This window comes from Tachyglossus aculeatus, chromosome 22 (assembly GCF_015852505.1).
Source record: "Tachyglossus aculeatus isolate mTacAcu1 chromosome 22, mTacAcu1.pri, whole genome shotgun sequence".
Lineage (NCBI taxonomy): Eukaryota > Metazoa > Chordata > Mammalia > Monotremata > Tachyglossidae > Tachyglossus > Tachyglossus aculeatus.
Genome location: NC_052087.1, coordinates 39,245,128 through 39,265,955, shown reverse-complemented (window position 1 = coordinate 39,265,955; position 20,828 = coordinate 39,245,128). Strand labels below are relative to the sequence as shown.

Genomic DNA, 20,828 nt, shown 5'->3' with positions numbered 1-20,828 from the left:
GGCCGCCAGTCCGCCCGGCAGCGGGCGAGCCCATTGGTCCGGGGGCCTTCTGGAAGGTTCCACCCTTCCCATTGGCTCGCTTCGCCTCGCCCTTGGCGATAGGTCGCTGGTGCTGTCCGTCAAATAACGGTTTCCGGTGGAGGGGGCGGGGCGGTGCTCTGAGGCCTCTTCTTTCTGTGAGGGGTTAGGAAGCCAGTGCGCATGCGCGGGGAACAACATTTTTTTAATGTCCACACTCCTCCTTTAATGAACACGTACTAACTTTTCATTCATTCATTCAATCAATCATATTTATTGAGCGCTTACTTTGTGCAGAGCCCTGTACTAAGCGCTTGGAAAGTACAATTTGGCAACAGATAGAGACAGCCCCTACCCATAGCGTAATTTGTTTTGCATGGTGTAGTTTCTAATAATAATAATAATAACAATGATGGCATTTATTGAGCGCTTACTATGTGCAAAGCACTGTTCTAAGCGCTGGGGAGGTTACAAGGTGATCAGGTTGTCCCACGGGGGACTCACAGTCTTAATCCCCATTTTCCAGATGAGGGAACTGAGGCCCAGAGAAGTGAAGTGACTTGCCCAAGGTCACACAGCTGACAATTGGTGGAGCCGGAATTTGAACCCATGACTTCTGACTCCAAAGTCCGCGCTTTTTCTACCGAGCCACGCTGCATTTATTAAGCGCTTACTATGTGCAAAGCACTGTTCTAAGCGCTGGGGAGGTTACCAGGAGATTAGGTTGTCCCACGGGGGGCTCACAGTCTTAATCGCCATTTTCCAGATGAGGTTACTGAGGCCCAGAGAAGTTAAGTGACTTGCCCAAAGTCACACAGCAGACAAGTGGCGGAGTCGGTATTTGAACCCGTGACCCCCGACTCCAAAGCCCGGGCTCTTTCCACTGAGCCATGCTGCTTTTAATGTCTACACTAATCCTTTAATGAACACGTATTAACTTTTCATTCATTCATTCAGTCGTATTTATTGAGCGCTTACTATGTGCAGAGCCCTGTACTAAGCGCTTGGAAAGTACCATTTGGCAACAGAGACAGTCCCTACCCATAGTGTAATTTGTTTTACATGGTGTAGTTTGCACTGCAAATGCAGGCATCTGTCTCTCAGGGTAATAATAATAATAACATTTGTTAAGTGCTTACTATGTGCCAAGCACTGTTCTAAGCGCTGGGGGTAGATACAACGTGGCTCAGTGGAAAGAGCCCGGGCTTTGGAGTCAGGGGTCATGGGTTCAAATCCCACCTCTGCCAATTGTCAACTGTGTGACTTTGGGCAAGTCACTTCACTTCTCTGTGCCTCAGTGACCTCATCTGGAAAATGGGGATTAAGACTGTGAGCACCCCCGTGGGACAACTTGATCACCCTGTAACCTCCCCAGTGCTTAGAACAGTGCTTTACACATAGTAAGAGCTTAATAAATGCCATTATTATTAGTAGTAGTAGGCAAGTCACTTAACTTCTCTGAGCCTCAGTTATCTCATCTGTAAAATGGGTATTAAGACTGTGAACCCCACATGGGACAACCTGATCACTTTGTATCCCCCCCCAGTGCTTAGAACAGTGCTTTGCACATAGTAAGCGCTTAACAAATGCCAACATCATTATTATTATTATTATTATACAAGGTCATCAGGTTCTACCATGTGGGGCTCACAGTCAATCCCCATTTTACAAATAATAATAATAATAATAATAATAATAATGGCATCTATTAAGCACTTACTATGTGCAAAGCATTGTTCTAAGCTCTGGGGGAGATACAAGGTAATCAAGTTGTCCCACGTGGGGCTCACAGACTTAATCCCCATTTTCCAGATGAGGGAACTGAGGCCCAGAGAAGTGAAGTGACTTGCCCAAAGTCACATAGCTGACAAGTGGCAGAGCTGGGATTTGAACCCATGACCTCTGACTCCCCAGCTCGGGCTGTTTCCACTGAGCCACGCTGCTTGCTGTACTAAGCCCTTGGAAAGTACAATTTGCAATAGAGACAGTCCCTACCCATAGTGTAATTTGTTTTGCATGGTGTAGTTTGCACTGTAAATGCAGGCACCTGTCTCTCCCCCTTCTAGACTGTGAACCCGTTGTTGGGTAGGGACCGTCTCTAGATATTGCCAAGCACTTAGTACAGTGCTCTGCACACTGTAAGTGCTCAATTCATTCAATCGTATTTATTGAGCGCTTACTGTGTGCAGAGCACTGTACTAAGCGCTTGGGAAGTACAAGCTGGCAACATCTAGAGACGGTCCCTACCCAACAGTGGGCTCACAGTCTAGAAGGGGGATAAATATGATTGACTGACTGACTGACTGAACGAATAAATATGATTGAACTCTCTGGGCCTCAGTTGTCTCATCTGTTAAATGGGGATTGAGACTCTGAGCCCCATGTGGGACAGAGACTCTGTCTAACCCAATTTGCTTGTATCCACTCCAGCCCACTTAGTAAAGTGCCCGGCTTAGTAAGAGCATGGGCTTGGGAGTCAGAGGACGTGGGTTCTAATCCCTGCTCTGCTGCTCCAACCTCGCTCTCTTCCTCCCTTCAAGGCCCTACTGAGAGCTCACCTCCTCCAGGAGGCCTTCCCACACTCAGTCCCCTCATTCCTCTCCCCTTTCTCCCCCTCTCCAACCCCCCCGCCTTACCTCCTTCCCTTCCCCACAGCACCTGTATATATGTATATTTGTTTGTGCATATTTATTACTCTATTTATTTTACTTGTACATATCTATTCTATTTATTTTGTTAGTATGTTTGGTTTTGTTCTCTGTCTCCCCCTTTAAGACTGTGAGCCCACTGTTGGGTAGGGACCGTCTCTATGTGTTGCCAGTTTGTACTTCCCAAGCGCTTAGTACAGTGCTCTGCACACAGTAAGTGCTCAATAAATACGATTGATGATGATGATGATAATGATTACTCTATTTATTTTACTTGTACATATCTATTCTATTTATTTTATTTTGTTAATATGTTTGGTTTTGTTCTCTGTCTCCCCCTTCTAGACTGTGAGCCCACTGTTGGGTAGGGACCGTCTCTAGATGTTGCCAACTTGTACTTCCCAAGCGCTTAGTACAGTGCTCTGCACACAGTAAGTGCTCAATAAATACGACTGATTGATTGATTGACTGATTGAATGAATAAATAATAATAATAATGGCATTTGTTAAGCGCTTACTATGTGTCAAGCACTGTTCTAAACGCTGGGGATAGATACAAGGTCATCAGCTTCTCCCATGTGGGGCTCACAGTCTTAATCCCCATTTTACAAATAATAATAATAATAATAATGATGATGATGGCATTTCCTAAGGGCTTACTATGTGCCAAGCACTGTTCTAAGTGCTGGGGGAGGGATACAAGATAATCGGTTGGTCCCACGTGGGGCTCACAGTCTTAATCCCCATTTTACAAATAATAATAATAATAATAATGATGATGATGGCATTTCTTAAGGGCTTACTATGTGCCAAGCACTGTTCTAAGTGCTGGGGGAGGGATACAAGATAATCGGTTGGTCCCACGTGGGGCTCACAGTCTTAATCAATCAATCAATCAATCGTATTTATTGAGCACTTACTATGTGCAGAGCAATAATCCCCATTTTACAAATAATAATAATAATAATGATGATGATGATGGCTTTTCTTAAGGGCTTACTATGTGCCAAGCACTGTTCTAAGTGCTGGGGGAGGGATACAAGATAATCAGTTGGTCCCACGTGGGGCTTCACAGTCTTCATCCCCATTTTCCAGATGAGACCGGTCACTGAGGCCCCGAGAAGTTAAGTGACTTGCCCAAAGTCACACAGCTGACAACTGGCGGAGCCGGGATTAGAACCCATGACCTCTGGCACCCCAGCTCAGGCTGTTCCCACTGAGCCACGCTGCTTGCTGTACTAAGCCCTTGGAAAGTAGAATTTGGCAACAGATAGAGACAGTCCCTACCCATAGTGTAATTTGTTTTGCATGGTGTAGTTTGCACTGTAAATGCAGGCATCTGTCTCAGAGTAATAATAATAATAGTATTTGTGAAGTGCTTACTATGTACCAAGCACTGTTCTAAGCGCTGGGATAGATACAAGGTCATCAGGTTCTCCCATGTGGAGCTCACAGTCTTAATCCCCATTTTACAAATAATAATAATAACGATGATGGCATTTGTTAAGCGCTTACTATGTGCCAAGCACTGTTCTAAGCACTGGGGGTAGATACAAGGTCATCAGGTTCTCCCATGTGGAGCTCACAGTCTTAATCCCCATTTTACAAATAATAATAATGACGATGATGGCATTTGTTAAGCGCTTACTATGTGCCAAGCACTGTTCTAAGCGCTGGGGGTAGATACAAGGTCATCAGGTTCTCCCATGTGGAGCTCACAGTCTTAATCCCCATTTTACAAATAATAATAACGACGATGATGGCATTTGTTAAGCGCTTACTATGTGCCAAGCACTGTTCAAAGCGCTGGGGTGGATACAAGGTCATCAGCTTCTCCCATGTGGAGCTCACAGTCTTAATCCCCATTTTACAAATAATAATAATGACGATGATGGCATTTGTGAAGCGCTTACTATGTGCCAAGCACTGTTCTAAGCACTGAGGGTAGATACAAGGTCATCAGGTTCTCCCATGTGGGGCTCACAGCCTTAATCAGAGAAGCAGCGTGGCTCAGTGGAAAGAGCCCAGGCTTTGGAGATGGAGATCATGGGTTCAAATCTCGGCTCCGCCACTTGTCAGCTGTGTGACTTTGGGCAAGTCACTTCACTTCTCTGGGCCTCAGTTCCCTCATCTGGAAAATGGGGATAAAGACTGTGAGCCCCCCGTGGGACAACCTCATCATCTTGTAACCTCCCCAGCGCTTAGAACAGTGCTTGGCACATAGTAAGCGCTTAATAAATGCCGTCATTATTATTATTAATCCCCATTTTACAAATAATAATAATGATAATGATGATGATGGCATTTCTTAAGCATTTACTATGTGCCAAGCACTGTTCTAAGTGCTCAGGGAGGGATACAAGGTAATCAGGTGGTCCCACGTGGGGCTTCAAATATGACATATAAAATGCCATTATTATTATTATTATTATTATTATTGTTATATTGGGGTTTTGCCTCCAAACACAAGTAGCCCTCCTTGTCTGATTCATTCGAACCCACTTTTCTCAAACTCGCTCTGTCCTATGCACTATTGTGAGGTGTTTCAATCAGTTCATTCATTGATTCAGTCATACTTATTGAGCGCTTGCTAGGTGCAGGGCATTCATTCATTCAATCCTATTTACTGGGCGCTTACTGTGTGCAGAGCACTGTACTGAGCCCTTGGGAAGTACAAATCAGCAACATATAGAGACGATTCCTAACCAAAAATGGGCTCACACTCTTGAATGGGGGAGACCAACAACAAAACAAAACAAGTAGACAATCAATCAATCAATGGTATTTGTTCAGCGCTTACTATATGCAGAGCACTGTACTAATCAATTAATCATATTTATTGAGTGCTTACTATGTGCAAAGCACTGTATTAGGCTCTTAGAATTAATCATAGATGTGATCCCCAAACAAATTACAAATAAGGGAAATAAAAGATAAAAGGATGTATACAGAAGAGCTGTGAGGCTGAGGTGAGTATCAAATTAATTAGAATTAGAATTAGCAGGCACTAATTAGCAGACACAGAGCTTACAGTCTAGAGGGGGAGACAGACATTAATATGAATAAATAAGTAATTAATAGTATATAATTTAAAGCGTGGCTCAGTGGAAAAGAGCCCGGGCTTTGGAGTCAGAGGTCATGAGTTCAAATCCCGGCTCCGCCACTTGGCAGCTGTGTGACTTTGGGCAAGTCACTTCACTTCTCTGGGCCTCAGTTCCCTCATCTGTAAAATGGGGATGAAGACTGTGAGCCCCACGTGGGACAACCTCATGACTTTGTATCCCCCCAGCGCTTAGAACAGTGCTTTGCACATAGTAAGAGCTTAATAAATGCCATTATTATCATTATTATTATTATTATTATTAAAGATATACACATAAGTGCTGTGGGCTTGTGGGGGAATATCAAATGTCCAACTGTCACAGAGAGAAGTGGACAGATGAAGCAGAAGGGAGAGGGAGCCAGGGAAAAGCGTGGATGAGTGGAAAGATCATGGGCTTGGGAGTCCGAGGCCATGGGTTCTAATCCCCGCTCCACCACTGATCAGCTGTGTGACTTAGGGCAAATCACTTCACTTCTCTGGGCCTCAGTTCCCTCAACTGTAAAATGGGGATTAAGACTATGAGCCCCACATGGGACAACCTGATTTCCTTGTATCTCCCCCAGCACGTGGAACTGTGCTTGGCACATAGTAAGCGCTTAACAAATGCCATCATTTTTTTTTTCCTGCAGTTCTTTCCCTCTAAATAGATTATATCTTTGCTTGCTTCGCGACACAGAACCCATTTATTCGTCCCTGGAAGGTGAGAAAATTTTGTAAAAAATAATATTTTGGGTGGGGGGGGGGCGGGGAACAGTGCTTGGCACATAGTAAGCACTTAACAAATGCCACCATCATCATCAAAAGAGGGCTGAATCAGGGAAGGTGACTTGGAGGCGATCAATCAATCAACCAATCATATTTATTGAGCGCTTACTGTGTGCAGAGCACTGTACTAAGCACTTGGGAAGTACAAGTTGCCAACATATAGAGACAGTCCCTACCCAACAGTGGGCTCACAGTCTAAAAGGGGGAGACAGAGAAGAAAACCAAACATACTAACAAAATAAAATAAATAGAATAGATATGTACAAGTAAAATAAATAAATAAATAGAGTAATAAATATGTACAAACAGGTGCTGTGGGGAAGGGAAGGAGGTAAGATGGGGGGGATGGAGAGATCAATCAATCAATCATATTTATTGAGCGCTTACTGTGTACAGAGCACTGTACTAAGCGCTTGGGAAGTACAAGTTGGCAACATATGCCAACATATGGCAACATATGCGACTTTAATAATTCTTTAAAGGGGGAGAGAGTGGTAAACTGGCAAAAATGGAGGGGGAGGGAGTTCCAGGCTAGGGGGAGGACGTGGGAAAGGGGTTGGTGGCGAGACAGACGAGATCAGTGAACAGTGAGAAAACTGGCACTAGAAGAGCGGAGTGGTGCCAGCTAGGCTGTAGTAAGAGGTTAGTGAGATAAAGTAGGATTCATTCATTCATTCAATTGTATTTATTGAGCACTTACTGTGTGCAGAGCACTGTACTAAGCGCTTGGGAAGTCCAAGTTGGCAACATATAGAGACGGTCCCTGCCCAACAGTGGGCTCACAGTCTAGAAGATGGAGCGAGCTGATGGAGTGCTTTAAAGCCAGTGGTAAGGAGTTTCTGTTGGATGCCGAGGTGAATGGGCAGCCATTGGAGGTTCTCGAGGAGCAGAAGTGAACTGAAAGTTTTTCTGGATGAATGATTCGTGCAGCAGAATGAAGAATGGATTGGAGTGGGGAGAGACCGGAGGCTGGGAGGTCAGCGAGGAGGAAGATGCGGTAGTCGAGGCGGGATGGGAGGAGTACTTGGTTCAGCATGGTAACAGTTCGGATGGAGAGGAATGGGTGAATTTTAGCCGTGTTGCGCAGATGGAACTGACAGGATTTAGTGACAGATTGAATACTAAGAGCCTGGAAGGGTACGGTACAACAGAATTAGCATAAAGTGGAGTGTTAGCAACCAAAACAGCCAAAGGTTTGGATAAAGTTACTCTTCTGGGTGTGCACGCTGGAGGAAGAGCCGGTAATAATAATATTAGTAACATTTGTTCAATCAATCAGTGGTATATATCGAGCACTTCCCTTTGCACTGTACTAATAAGCACTTGGGAAAGCGCAATACAATAGAATTGTAGATTTGATCCCTGCTAGCAGGGAGCTTAGATATTAAAACAAATGACAAATAAGGGAAATAGAAGACAGAAGGATATATACTTAAGAGCTGTGAGGCTGAGGTGAGTATCAAAGTGCTTAAGGGATGCATTGCCAAGTCCACAGGCATGGCAGAGAGGAGGGTGGGTAGAGGAAATGAGGGCTTAGTCAGGGATGGCCTCAATCAAATCAATCAATGATATTTATTGAGCATTGCCAGTGTGCACAATACTGTCAGAGTACAATATAGCAGAGTTGGTAGACTTGTTCCGTGCCCACTACGACCTTACAGTCTAGAGTGGGAGAAAGACATTGATATAAATAAATGATGGATTCATTCAATCGTATTTATTGAGCGCTTACTTTCATCTGTTCATTCAGTCGCACTGTACTAAGCGCTTGGGAAGTACGAGTTGGCAACATCTAGAGACGGTCCCTACCCAACAACGGGCTCACAGTCTAGAAGGGGGAGACAGACAACAAAACAAAACACGTGGACAGGTGCAGAGCACTGTACTAAGCGCTTGGGAAGTACAAGTCGGCAACATGAAGAGACGGTCCCTACTCAACAACAAGGGGGAGACAGACAACAAAACAAAACTTGTAGACAAATCGTCAGAACAAATCCGTAGATAAATGCTGTGGGGCTGAGGGTGGAGTGAATAAAGGGCACAAATCCAAGTGCAAACGTGATGCAGAAGGGAGTGGGAGAAGAAACGAGGGCTTAGTCGGGGAAGGCCTCTTGGGAGCGATGTGATTTTAACAAGGCTTTAAGGTGGGGAGAGGGATTGTTGGATATGAAGGGGGAGGGAGTTCAGGATCAAGGTACAGTGGGTAGATTGGCATTAGAGGAGCAAAGTGTGCAGGCTGGATCGTAGTAAGAAATCAGAGAGGTAAGATAGGAGTGGGCAAGGTAATTGAGTGCTTTAAAGATAAAGGTAAGAAGTTTCTGTTTGACGTGGAGGTGAATGGGGAACCACTGGAGGGTCTCGAGGAGTGGGGAAACCTGGATTGGAACACTTTTATAGAAAGATGATCAAGGCAGCGAAGCGAAGTATCGACTGGAGCGGGGAGAGGCAGGGTGGCTGATAAGTCATCAAGGCAAGATAGGATAAGTGCCTGGTTTAATATGGTAGCAGTTTGGATGGAAAAGTAAAGGGTGAATTTTAGTGATGCTGTAAGGTTGAACTGACAGGATTTGGTGACAGATTGACTGTGGGTTGAATGAGAGAGAGGAGTCAAGGACAACGCTGAAGTTATGGGCTCATGAGACAGGAAGGATGGTGGGGCAAGCTAAAGTGATGGGAAAATCAGGATATGATTCGTCCCCCTCTCCATCCCCCCATCTTACCTCCTTCCCTTCCCTATATATACAGCACCTGTATATATGTATATATGTTTGTACTTATTTATTACTCTATGCATTTATTTATTTATTTATTTTACCTGTACATATCTATTCTATTTATTTTATTTTGTTAGTATGTTTGGTTTTGTTCTCTGTCTCCCCCTTTTAGACTGTGAGCCCACTGTTGGGTAGGGACTGTCTCTATATGTTGCCAACTTGTACTTCCCAAGCACTTGGTACAGTGCTCTGCACACAGTAAGCGCTCAATAAATACGACTGATGGATTGATATGAAGAGGGACGGAGATCCAGGCCTAAGGGAGGACATGGGCAAGGGATCGGTGATGGTAGAGACGAGATCCAGGCACAGAGTGTTGGTTGGCGTTATGTGCGGGGGGGATGTGCAGATTGGGTTATAGTAGTCTGCAATCTAAAGCTATGGGCAGACAAAAAATACACAGAGTAGGGAGAAAACCAGCAAACAATAAGAAGATGTACAGCAATATCAGAAACCAGGGAGAGGAAAAAAAAGGAGCGGAATAGAGTCAATGCAAAAAATGTTTTTTCTCTTTAGATTTTAGTTTGTTATCCCTTTTAAGACAGAAACTGAACCTTGGTCTAACTGGGTTCTCTCTCCCGCAGCATCTAGAACAAAGAACAGAGGCCTTCCCAGACTGAGCCCCCTCCTTCCTCTCCCCATCCTCCTCCTCCCCATCCCCCCCGGCCTTACCTCTTTCCCCTCCCCACAGCACCTGTATATATGTATATATGTTTGTACATATTGATTAACCTATTTATTGATTTGTCCATATTTATTCTATTTATTTTATTTTGTTAATATGTTTTGTTTTGTTCTCTGTCTCCCCCTTCTAGACTGTGAGCCCAATGTTGGGTAGGGACCGTATCTATATGTTGCCAACTTGCACTTCCCAAGCGCTTAGTCCAGTGCTCTGCACACAGTAAGCGTTCAATGAATACGATTGAATGAATGAATGAATGAATGAAAGAATGGAGCATTCTTTAGTCCCCTTGTCCACCAAAGGAGTGCATTTTAAGGGAAGATGAAATGCAGGAAACAGAGTTTGGTTAGGTTATACACAGCTGTACTGGTTATTTCCTCCGGGCTTGCTAGGAAAATTCAAGGAATTTTTGTGGAAATAGCTTAGGACACCGGGATGAAAAGGACCAGGGAAGAGATGAGACTTCATTTTTGACAACAAGGACATATTTTCTCCAGGAAGCATTCAGTGACTAATCTCTCCTCTCCCCACTCTCTTCTCCCTGTCTTTTGCTTCACCCAGGCACTTAACTCCATACTCCTTAAGCACTTTGATATCCACCCCGCTACCCTCACAGCACTTAGGGACATATCGTCATACTCGTCTGCTTCCTCTACCTGTAGTTGATTTTAATGTTTGTTTCCAACGCTTGACTGTAAACTCCCTGATGGTAGGGATGTCTTTATTCTCAGTCTCTTTCACAGATTCCTCCTCTACTTCCCACCCTCTATGTGAGTTCCTCAAGGCTCAGTTCTATTCAATTCTTCAATTCTCCATCTACATTCACTCCCTTGAAGAACTCATTGGCTCCCACGACTTCATCTACCAACTCTAGGAGGACGATTCCCAAATCTACCTCTCCAGTCATTCATTCAATCATATTTAATCGTATTTATTAAGCGCTTACTGTGTACAGAGCGCTGTACTAAGCGCAGTCCTGACCTCTCTCCTTTTCTGCAGTCTCACAATTCCCCCTGCCTTCAGGACATCTCTATCTGGAAGTCCCACCAACGCCTCAGATTTGTGTCCAAAATGGAAATCTTCATCTTCTCTAGACTGTGAGCTCTTTATGGACAGGAAACGTGTTTGTTAATTCCGTTGAACTGTACTCTCCCAAGCACTTAGTGCAGTGCGCTGCACTTCGTAAACGCTCAATAAATACCAGTGATTGATTTATTGATTTCCTTGCAAACCCTTTCTTTTCATCATTGTGGACGACAGCACTTTCCTCCCTTTCTCACAAGCCTGTATCCTTGGCATTATCCTTGACTCATTGCTCTCATTCAACCCACATATTCATTCATTCAGCCAGTTGTATTTATAATAATAATAATAATAATAATAATAATGACATTTGTTAAGCGCTTACTATGTGAAGAGCACTGTTCAAAGCGCTGGATCAAGTTGTCCCACATGGGGCTCACAGGCAATCACCATTTTACAGACGAGGGGTAACTGAGGCTCAGAGAAGTTAAGTGACTTATCCAAGGTCACAGCAGACATGTGGAGGAGCCGGGATTCGAACCCATGACCTCTGACTCCAAAGCCCGGGCTCTTTCCACTGAGCCACGCTGCTTCTCTATTTATTGACCACTTACTGTGTGCAAAGCAATGTACTAAGCACTTGGGAGAGTAACCTACAACAATAAACAAACACATTCCCTGCTCGCAACAAACTTACTGTCTAGAGGTAGGGAGACAGACATCACTATAAATAAATCAATCACAGACATGGACATAAGTGCTGTGGGGCTGGGAGGGGGCAAAGAACAGGGGAGCATATCAGAAATTACATGTTCTTTTCCAGCTAGTTACGCTGAAATAGCATTTTAAATTCAAAGAAGCCAACTCGAGAGCTGGGTGACCTAGCCTTTAATGATGCTGCTACTGGGGGTGGAACATGTGGAAAAGAAAATAAAGCCTTGAGGCTGCCCATAGTGACGGTTCGGTGGGTGGGCCCAGCCCGGAACACGAAATATCGAATCGGGATGACTTCAGGATTCCCGTTCGAGGTGACTCGATCTCTGTGATGCCCTCCAGGCTGGTACTGAGACAGTTCTTGCCTTGTGCAGATTTCAGTCGCAAGAACAACTTTCTTCTGGAGAAATTATTTCCAAGCAGTGTGGCCTAGTGTTTACAGCTCCGGCCTTGGAGTTAGAGGGACATAATAATAATAATAATAATAATAATGATGGTATTTGTTCTAATTCCGACTCTGCCACTTGTCTGCTGGGTGATCTTGGGAGAGACGCTTCACTTCTTTGAGCCTCGTTTCCTCATCTGTAAAATGGGGATTAAGACTGTGGGACGGGGACTGTGTCCAACCTGATGTCTCGTATCTACCCCAGAGCTTACTACAGTGCCTGGCACATAGTAAGCGCTTAACAAATACCATTAAAAAAATGTTCTGTCTATGCAAACTGGTACAGCTCAGGTGAGCTGTCTCTGCAGAAGTTGGCAAAGTTATTATAACTGAATGCTTCCCTTTTCACTTTCCTTGTTTTGATGAAAAGGTTTTTATCTACACTGTGGTGTGAGTCTCCCACACTTTTTTAAAGTACTGCAATAGCCTTGCGATGAATAAAAGAAGTAGTAAGTGCCGCTTCTATAAAGGGCCCGAGTCCCCCTGAGTGTTATGAAATGTTGAGAGGGTGGACACGGTCCACCCACTTAGGTGAAGTTGACCGGTGGTTAACTTTAACTGCCCAAGAGAGGTGAGGGCAAGAGATCAACTTCTCTGTCTCCCCCTTCTAGACTGTGAGCCCACTGTTGGGTAGGGACCGTCTCTATATGTTGCCAACTTGTACTTCCCAAGCGCTTAGTACAGTGCTCTGCACACAGTAAGCGTTCAATAAATACGATTGATTGATGGATCAACGATCCCGAACTGACCTAGGGAGAAGCGGAGAGTGAAATGAAGTCCAACTAACGTGGTCCAACATGAAAGAGGAGGGGTCGCCTTGGAGAGAGATTTTTCTTGGCCCCCACGGGGCAGTGAGGCTGCTTTTAAGTGCTAAAAGCAGATCTTCATAGCCCCAAAGTGGAAGGGAAGGAGAAGAGGAGGAGGAAGAGGAGGAGAAGGGGAGAGATGGGGACCAGGGGGAGAGTAGGGGAGGGGGACAGGGGAAGAGGGAGGCGGGAGGGGGAGGAGTAAGAGGAGGGAAGACCATCAGGGGAGATTAGGGGGGAGGGGGATCAGGGAGGGGTAAGAGAGGGATGGAAAGCAGGAGGGTGAGGGGGAAAGGGATGGGAGGAGGACTAGGAAAGAGAGGAGGAGGAGGAGAGGCCGGCCGGGGTGGAATGGAGCAGTGGATAGAGCAAGGGCCTGGGAGTTAGAAGGTCATGGGTTCTAATCCCGGCTCCGCCACTTGTCTGCTGTGTGACCTTGGGCAAGTCACTTTACTTCTCAGGGCCTCAGTGACCTCACCAGGGCTTGAGACTGTGAGCCCCACATGGCACAGGGGTGGTGTCCAACCCGATTTGCTTGTATCCACCCCTGTGCTCAGTACAGTGCCTGGCACGTAGTAAGGGCTTAACAAATACCAGAAGGAGGAGGAGAAGAAGGAGGGACAGGAGAAGGAGGAGGAGGAAGGACAGGAAGAGGAGGGATAGGAGGAGGAGGACAAGGAGGAGGAGGGACAGGAGGAGGAGGACAAGGAGGAGGAGGGACAGGAGGAGGAGAAGGAGGAGGAGGGATAGGAGGAGGGACAGGGGAAAGAGAAGGAGGGACAGGAGGAGGAGGGATAGGAGAAGGAGGTGAAGGGATAGGAGAAGGAGGTGGAGGGACAGGAGGAGGAGAGGAGTAGGAAGAGGAGGAGGAGAAGGAGGAGGAGGGATAGGAGGAGGGACAGGGGAAGGAGAAGGAGGGATAGGAGGAGGGACGGGGAAGGAGGAGGAGGGATAGGAGGAGGAGGGATAGGAGGAGGAGGGATAGGAGGAGGGACAGGGGAAGGAGGAGGAGGGATAGGAGGAGGAGGGATAGGAGGAGGGACAGGGGAAGGAGGAGGAGGGACAGGGGAAGGAGGAGGAGGACAAGAAGGAGGAGGAGGACAAGAAGGAGGAGGGCCAGAAGGAGGAGGAGGGATAGGAGGAGGGACGGGGAAGGAGGAGGAGGGCCAGAAGGAGGAGGAGGGATAGGAGGAGGGACGGGGGAACGAGGAGGAGGGATAGGGAAGGAGGAGGAGGGACAGGAGGAGGAGGAGAAAGGGGCGGGCCAAGGGGAGGGGCCCCCAAGGGGAGGGGCCCCCAACTCCCAATTCCACTGGCCCCGGCGGGGAGGGGTCGTTCTGTGTGTGTTTGTGTTTTAGGGGCGGTTTTCGGGGGTCGTTGGGGTCTGGGTCCGTCACGGCCCCCCGGCCCGGAGAGACAGACAGACAGACACACACACAGACAGACAGACAGACAGACAGACAGAGAGCCCCCCGGCCCCGATGTCCCTGCTGAGCCGAGGGTCCGCTCCCTGGGCCCGGCTGCTCCCGAGGCTGCTCCCGAGGCTGCGCCCGGCGGTGCCCCCGGCGATGCCCCCCTTGGTGCCCCCCTTGGTGCCCCCTCCCCGGGGGCGGGCTGTGTGCGGGGGGCGGGCTGTGGCCATGGCGGCGAAAGTGGACCTGACCACCTCCACCGACTGGAAGGGGGCCAAATGTAAGTGTCGGAGACCCCCCCAGGGACCCCCGGGACACCCCCCCAACTGTCATCATCCCCTGCCCCCCCCGCTCACCGACACCCACTGGAAGGGGGACAAGTGTAAGGGTCAGACCCCCCTGGGACCCCCCACACCAACTGCCCTCACCCCCTGGCCACCTCCACCCAGTGGAAGGGGGAAAATGCAAGTGTCAGGGACCCCTCACGCCCCCCACTCTCCCCGGGACCCCCTGCCGACACCCCCCCAGCCACCTCTACCCACTGGAAGGGGGTGAAATGTAAGGGTGACTGACCCCTGGGACCCCCTTCCAACTGCCCTCACCCCCTGCCGACACCCCCAGCCACCTCTACCCACTGGAAGGGGGTGAAATGTAAGGGTAAGTGACCCCTGGGACCCTCCTCCAATTGCCCTCACCCCCCCCCCCCCCGACACCCCCCAGCCACCTCTACCCACTGGAAGGAGGTGAAATGTAAGGGTGACTGACCCCTGGGATCCCCCTCCAACTGCCCTCACCCCCTGTCGACACCCCCCAGCCACCTCTACCCACTGGAAGGAGGTGAAATGTAAGGGTGAGTGACCCCAGGGATCCCCCTCCAACTGCCCTCACCCCCTGTCGACACCCCCAGCCACCTCTACCCACTGGAAGGGGGTGAAATGTAAGGGTAAGTGACCCCTGGGACCCTCCTCCAACTGCCCTCACCCCCTGCTGACACCCCCTGTCCACCTCCACCCACTGGAAGGGGGCAAAATGTAAGGGTAAGTGACCCCTGGGACCCCCCTCCAACTGCCCTCACCCCCTGCTGACATCCCCCAGCCACCTCTACCCACTGGAAGGGGGTGAAATGTAAGGGTCAGGGACCCCCACTCCTCCCCCTCCCAGCCCCCTGCCATCAGGGACCCCCAGAACCCCCTTCCCGCTTCCCTTCACCCCCGCCGACACCCTCCAGAGGGTGGCTTCCACTTGAGACCCCACTGTGCCACACTCCCCCTCACCCCTCCTCCTCATCATAATAGTAATAGTAGGATTTATTAAGCACTTTTTGTGCTAAGTGCTGGGGTAATAATAATAATGATGATGGTATTTGTTAAGCGCTTACTAGGTGCAAAGCACTGTTCTAAGCGCCGGGGGGGATACAAGGTGATCAGGTTGTCCCACGTGGGGCTCACAATCTTAATCCCCATTTTACAGATGAGGGAACTGAGGCCCAGAGAAGTGAAGTGATTTGGCCAAAATCACAGGGCTGACAGGTGGCAGTGTCGGGATCAGAACCCATGACCTCTGACTCCCAAGCCCGGGCTCTTTCCACTGAACCACGCTGCTTCTCTACAAGCTAACCAGTCTAAGTAGGGGGGGAACAGGGATTGAATTCCCCCGCCTTGGCAATCGATCAGTGGTATTTGTTGAGCACTTACAAGGTGGAGAGCAGTCTTCAGAGCACTGGGAGAGTAGAGTACAACAGAGTTGGTAGACACGTTCTCGTCCCATAACAAGTTTTCACATAATAAGCGCTTAATAAATGCCATCATTATTATTATTATCTAATTATTATCATTATTATTATCTAATTATTAGATATTATCTAATATTATTATCTAATTATTATCTAATAATAATATTATGTAATTATTATCTAATTAATAATAATAATGGCATTTATGAAGTGCTTACTATTATTATTATTAGATAATAATAATGACGGCATTTATTAAGCCCTTACTATGTGCAAAGCACTGTTCTAAGCGCTGGGGAGGTTACAAGGTGATCAGGTTGTCCCACAGGGGGCTCACAGTCTTAATCCCCATTCTACAGATGAGATAACTGAGGCACAGAGACGTTAAGTGACTTGCCCAAAGTCACACAGCTGACAATTGGCAGAGCCGGGATTTGAACCCATGACCTCTGACTCCAAAGCCCGGGCTCTTTCCACTGAGCCACGCTGCTTCCCTAATCTGGGGGCGGGGGGGGAGACTGACATTAAAATGAACAAGAAATTTATAATATGTAATTTAAAGATATGTACACAAAAGCAGATGAGGGAACTGAGGCACAGAAAAGTTAAGCGACTTGCTCAAGGTCAGACAGCAGTTAAATGGAGGTGGCGGGATTATAATCCAGGTGCCCAGTAGACTGCTAGACTGGGCTGCTTCTCATTTCTCTCCTCCTCCTCCCTCCCACCCGGTTGTTGTTTATGGTATTTAAACACTTATTATGTGCCAGAGACTATATTAAGCGCTGGCATAGATACAAACTTCCCGGATTCTGTCCACTCTCCTTGCTGCCCTTGCCAAGGGCCACCCTGTTGGTGTAGTGACATTGTGTTGGGACTTGAAGATTGATTTCTAATTTCCCCTTCAATGCTTAGAAAAGTGCTTGGCACATAGTAAGCGCTTAATAAATACCATCATCATTATTATTACCGTCAGACACTGAAGATGCAGGGACCCATTCAGCTCTGAGAAAGACACCCTCAGGGCGAGGATGTGAGATTCCTTCTCCCGTATTCCCGGAGGGAATAATGTGGCATTAAAAAGTTCCTGATAAAGTCCCTCTCCCTATCTTCCCCCTTCACACCCTCTAACCTTTATGTCCATGTCCTTACGCTATGTTGTAGTACAGTGCTTTGCACATAGTAAGTGCTTAATAAATGTCATTATTATTATTATCCATCGTATTTATTGAGCACTTACTGTGCTAAATGCTTGGGAGAGTAAAATATAACAGTAGACACGTTCCTGGCCTACAAGGAAATTGAGTGTCTGTAGATGATTCATGCAATCATTCAGTCGTGTTTATTGAGCGCTTACTGTGTGCAGAGCACTGTACTAAGTGCTTGGAAGGTACAATTCAGCGGTAAAGAGAGACCATCCTTGCCCACACGGGGTTTGCAGTCTAGAAGATTATAAAATCCTGAGGGCGGAGTTCAAGTCTACTAATTTTATTGTGATTAGTCCAGTGTTCGGCACAAAGTAAGCGCTCAGTAAATACTATTGATGGAATGATCTCTTATTGCTGAAATGTGGCGGGGCTGAACAAAGCCTGGTGATCCTAAACACAGCGCAGCAGTGGTATTTATTGAGCGCTTACTGTGTGCAGTAATTACTAAGCGCTTGAGAAAGTACAGTACAATAGAGTTGGTAGGCACATTCCCTGTCCACAAGAAGCATACAGTCTACAGGGAGGTGTTAAAACAGATTACAGGGAATGGGTCTAGACAATAAGGAGAGTTACATATGGCTGCGATGCTGGGCTGAGTGTCAAAGTGCTTAAGGGTACGTAGTGAAGTCCTTAGTCGATGCAGAGGGGAGGGCAGATAGGGCAAATGAAGATTTAGTCAAGGAAGGTCCCTTGGACGAGATGATGATGATAGTATTAATAATGGTACTTGTTAAATGCTTACCATATGCCAAGCACTGTTCGAAGTGCCCGGATAATGATGGCATTTATTAAACGCTTACTATGTGCAAAGTTGATGCAGAGGGGAGGGCAGATAGGGGAAATGAAGATTTAGTCAAGGAAGGTCCCTTGGAGGAGATGATGATGATAATATTAATAATGGTACTTGTTAAGTGCTTACTATGTGCCAAGCACTGTTCGAAGTGCCCGGGTAATGATGGCATTTATTAAGCGCTTACTATGTGCAAAGCACCGTTCTAAGCACTGTGGAGGTTACAAGGTGATCAGGTTGTCCCACGTGGGGCTCACAGTCTTCATCCTCATTTTACAGATGAGGGAACTGAGGCACAGAGAAGTGACTTGCCCAAAGTCACACAGCTGACAATTGGTGGAGTGGGGATTTGAACCCATGACCTCTGACTCCAAAGCCTCTTTCCACTGAGCCATACAAGGTAGTCAGGTTGGACACAGTCCCTGTCCCATATGGGTCTCACGCTCTTCTCTCCATTTTACAGATGGGTTAACTGAGGCCCAGAGAAGTGAAGTGACTTGCCCAAGGTCCCACAGCAGACTTGTGGCAGTGCTGGGATTAGAACCCGGGTCTTTCTGGCTCCCAGGCCTGGGCCCAAGGTGTGATTTGTAGGAGGGTTTTAAGGTGGGGAGAGGGATGCTCTCCCTTAGCAAGGCTATTTATGCAACGGGGAGGGCAGATAAGGGAAATAAAGGTTTAATCAGGGAAGGCCTCTTGGAGGAGATGTGATTTTTGGAGGGCTTTGAAGGTGGAGAGAGTGGTGGTTTCCCCTAGTGAGAAGCAGCGTGGGATAGAGCAAGGACTCAGGTTCTAATCCCAGCTCTGCCACTTGTCAGGTGTGGGACCTTGGGCAAGCACTTCACTTATTATTATTATTCTCTGGGCCAGAGTTACCTCATCTGTCAAACGGGAATTAAGACTGTGAGCCCCATGGAGGACGTAATAATAATAATGATGGCATTCATTAAGCGCTTACTATGTGCAAAGCACTGTTCTAAGCGCTGGGGAGGTTACAAGGTGATCAGGTTGTCCCACTGGGGGCTCACAGTCTTAATCCCCATTTTACAGATGAGGGAACTGAGGCCCAGAGAATAATAATAATAATAATGATGGTATTTGTTAAGCACTTACTATGTGCAAAGCACTGTTCTAAGCGCTGGGGAGGTTACAAGGTGATCAGGTTGTCCCACTGGGGGCTCACAGTCTTAATCCCCATTTTACAGATGAGGGAACTGAGGCCCAGAGAATAATAATAATAATAATGATGGTATTTGTTAAGCACTTACTATGTGCAAAGCACTGTTCTAAGCGCTGGGGAGGTTACAAGGTGATCAGGTTGTCCCACTGGGGGCTCACAGTCTTAATCCCCATTTTACAGTTGAGGGAACTGAGGCCCAGAGAATAATAATAATAATCATGATGGTATTCGTTAAGCGCTTACTATGTGCAAAGCACTGTTCTAAGCGCTGGGGAGGTTACAAGGTGATCAGGTTGTTCCACTGGGGGCTCACAGTCTTAATCCCCATTTTACAGATAAGGGAACTGAGGCCCAGAGAAGTTAAGTGACTTGCCCAGAGTCACACAGCCAGTAAGTGGCGGAGTCGGGATTTGAACCCATGACCTCTGACTCCAAAGTCCATGCTCTTTCCACTGAGCCACGCTGCTTCTGTAGGACATGGACTGTTTCCACCACGTAGTACAGTGTCTGGCGCATAGTGAGTGCTTAACAGACGCTATTAAAAAGGTGGGCATTTACGAGGGGCCCCAGCTCCAAGGAGACAGGGCACCGTGCTTACTACAGTGTCTGGCATATAATAAGCGCTTAACAAATGTCATTAAAGGAAATTCAAATCAGGGAACTGACCTTTTTCTCACCTTGAACTGGGCTCCGCAACTTGGTCGCCACAAACGTGGCCGAAAGGGAGCCTGTCTTTACTGCTCAGCTGCTGCTGTCCTTCAATCCCAGGCAACTGAGAGACACCTGTTCCTGGCGGGGAATTTTTCTGCTCCTATAACTCTGAGCAGCTGGGGTTTTAGAACTAGGAGGACTGTGGGGGTGGGGCATGGATGCAATAATAATAATAATAATTATAATGACATGTACTAAGCGCTTACTATGTGCAAAGCACTGTTCTAAGCGCTGGGGGGGGGATACAAGGTGATCAGGTTGTCCCACATGGGGCTCACAGTCTTAATCCCCATTTAGAGATTAGGGAACTGAGGCTCAGAGAAGCAAAGTGACTTGCCCAAGGTCACCCAGCTGACAAGTGGCGGAGCCGGAATTCGAACCCATGACCTTTGGCTCCCAAGCCCGGGCTCTTTCCCCTGAGCCACGCTGAATGCAATAATAATGATGGTGTTTCTTAAGCTAGGTGCGAAGCACTGTTCTAAGCCCTGGAGGGGATACAAGGTAATCAGGTTGTCATTCATTCATTCAATCGTATTTATTGAGTGCTTCCTGTGTGCAGAGCACTGTGCTAAGCGCTTGGGAAGTACAAGTCGGTAACATATAGAGACGGTCCCTACCCAACAGCGGGCTCGTAGTCTAGAAGGGGGAGACGGACGACAAAACAAAACATGGAGACAGGTGTCAAAATCGTCAGAACAAATAGAATTAAAGCTACAAGCACATCATTAACAAAATAAATAGTAAATATGTACAAGGAATAAATAGAGCAATAAATCTGTACAAATATATACACAGGTACTGTGGGGGGGGGGAAGGAAGTGGT

At 47.1% G+C, this 20,828-nt stretch overlaps 1 protein-coding gene across 2 annotated transcripts in view; it reads left to right on the top strand.

The window, feature by feature from the left end:
* Nucleotides 1–14,436: 14,436 nt before the first annotated feature.
* MACROD1 (mono-ADP ribosylhydrolase 1) overlaps nt 14,437–20,828 on the top strand; it is a 410,094-nt gene continuing 403,702 nt past the window's right edge. For both annotated transcript variants that reach the window (XM_038764529.1, XM_038764531.1), the window contains exon 1: nt 14,437–14,670. In XM_038764529.1, coding sequence (XP_038620457.1) covers nt 14,460–14,670 — 211 coding nt within the window. In that variant the 5' untranslated portion in view covers nt 14,437–14,459. The remainder of the gene's footprint in view (nt 14,671–20,828) is intronic.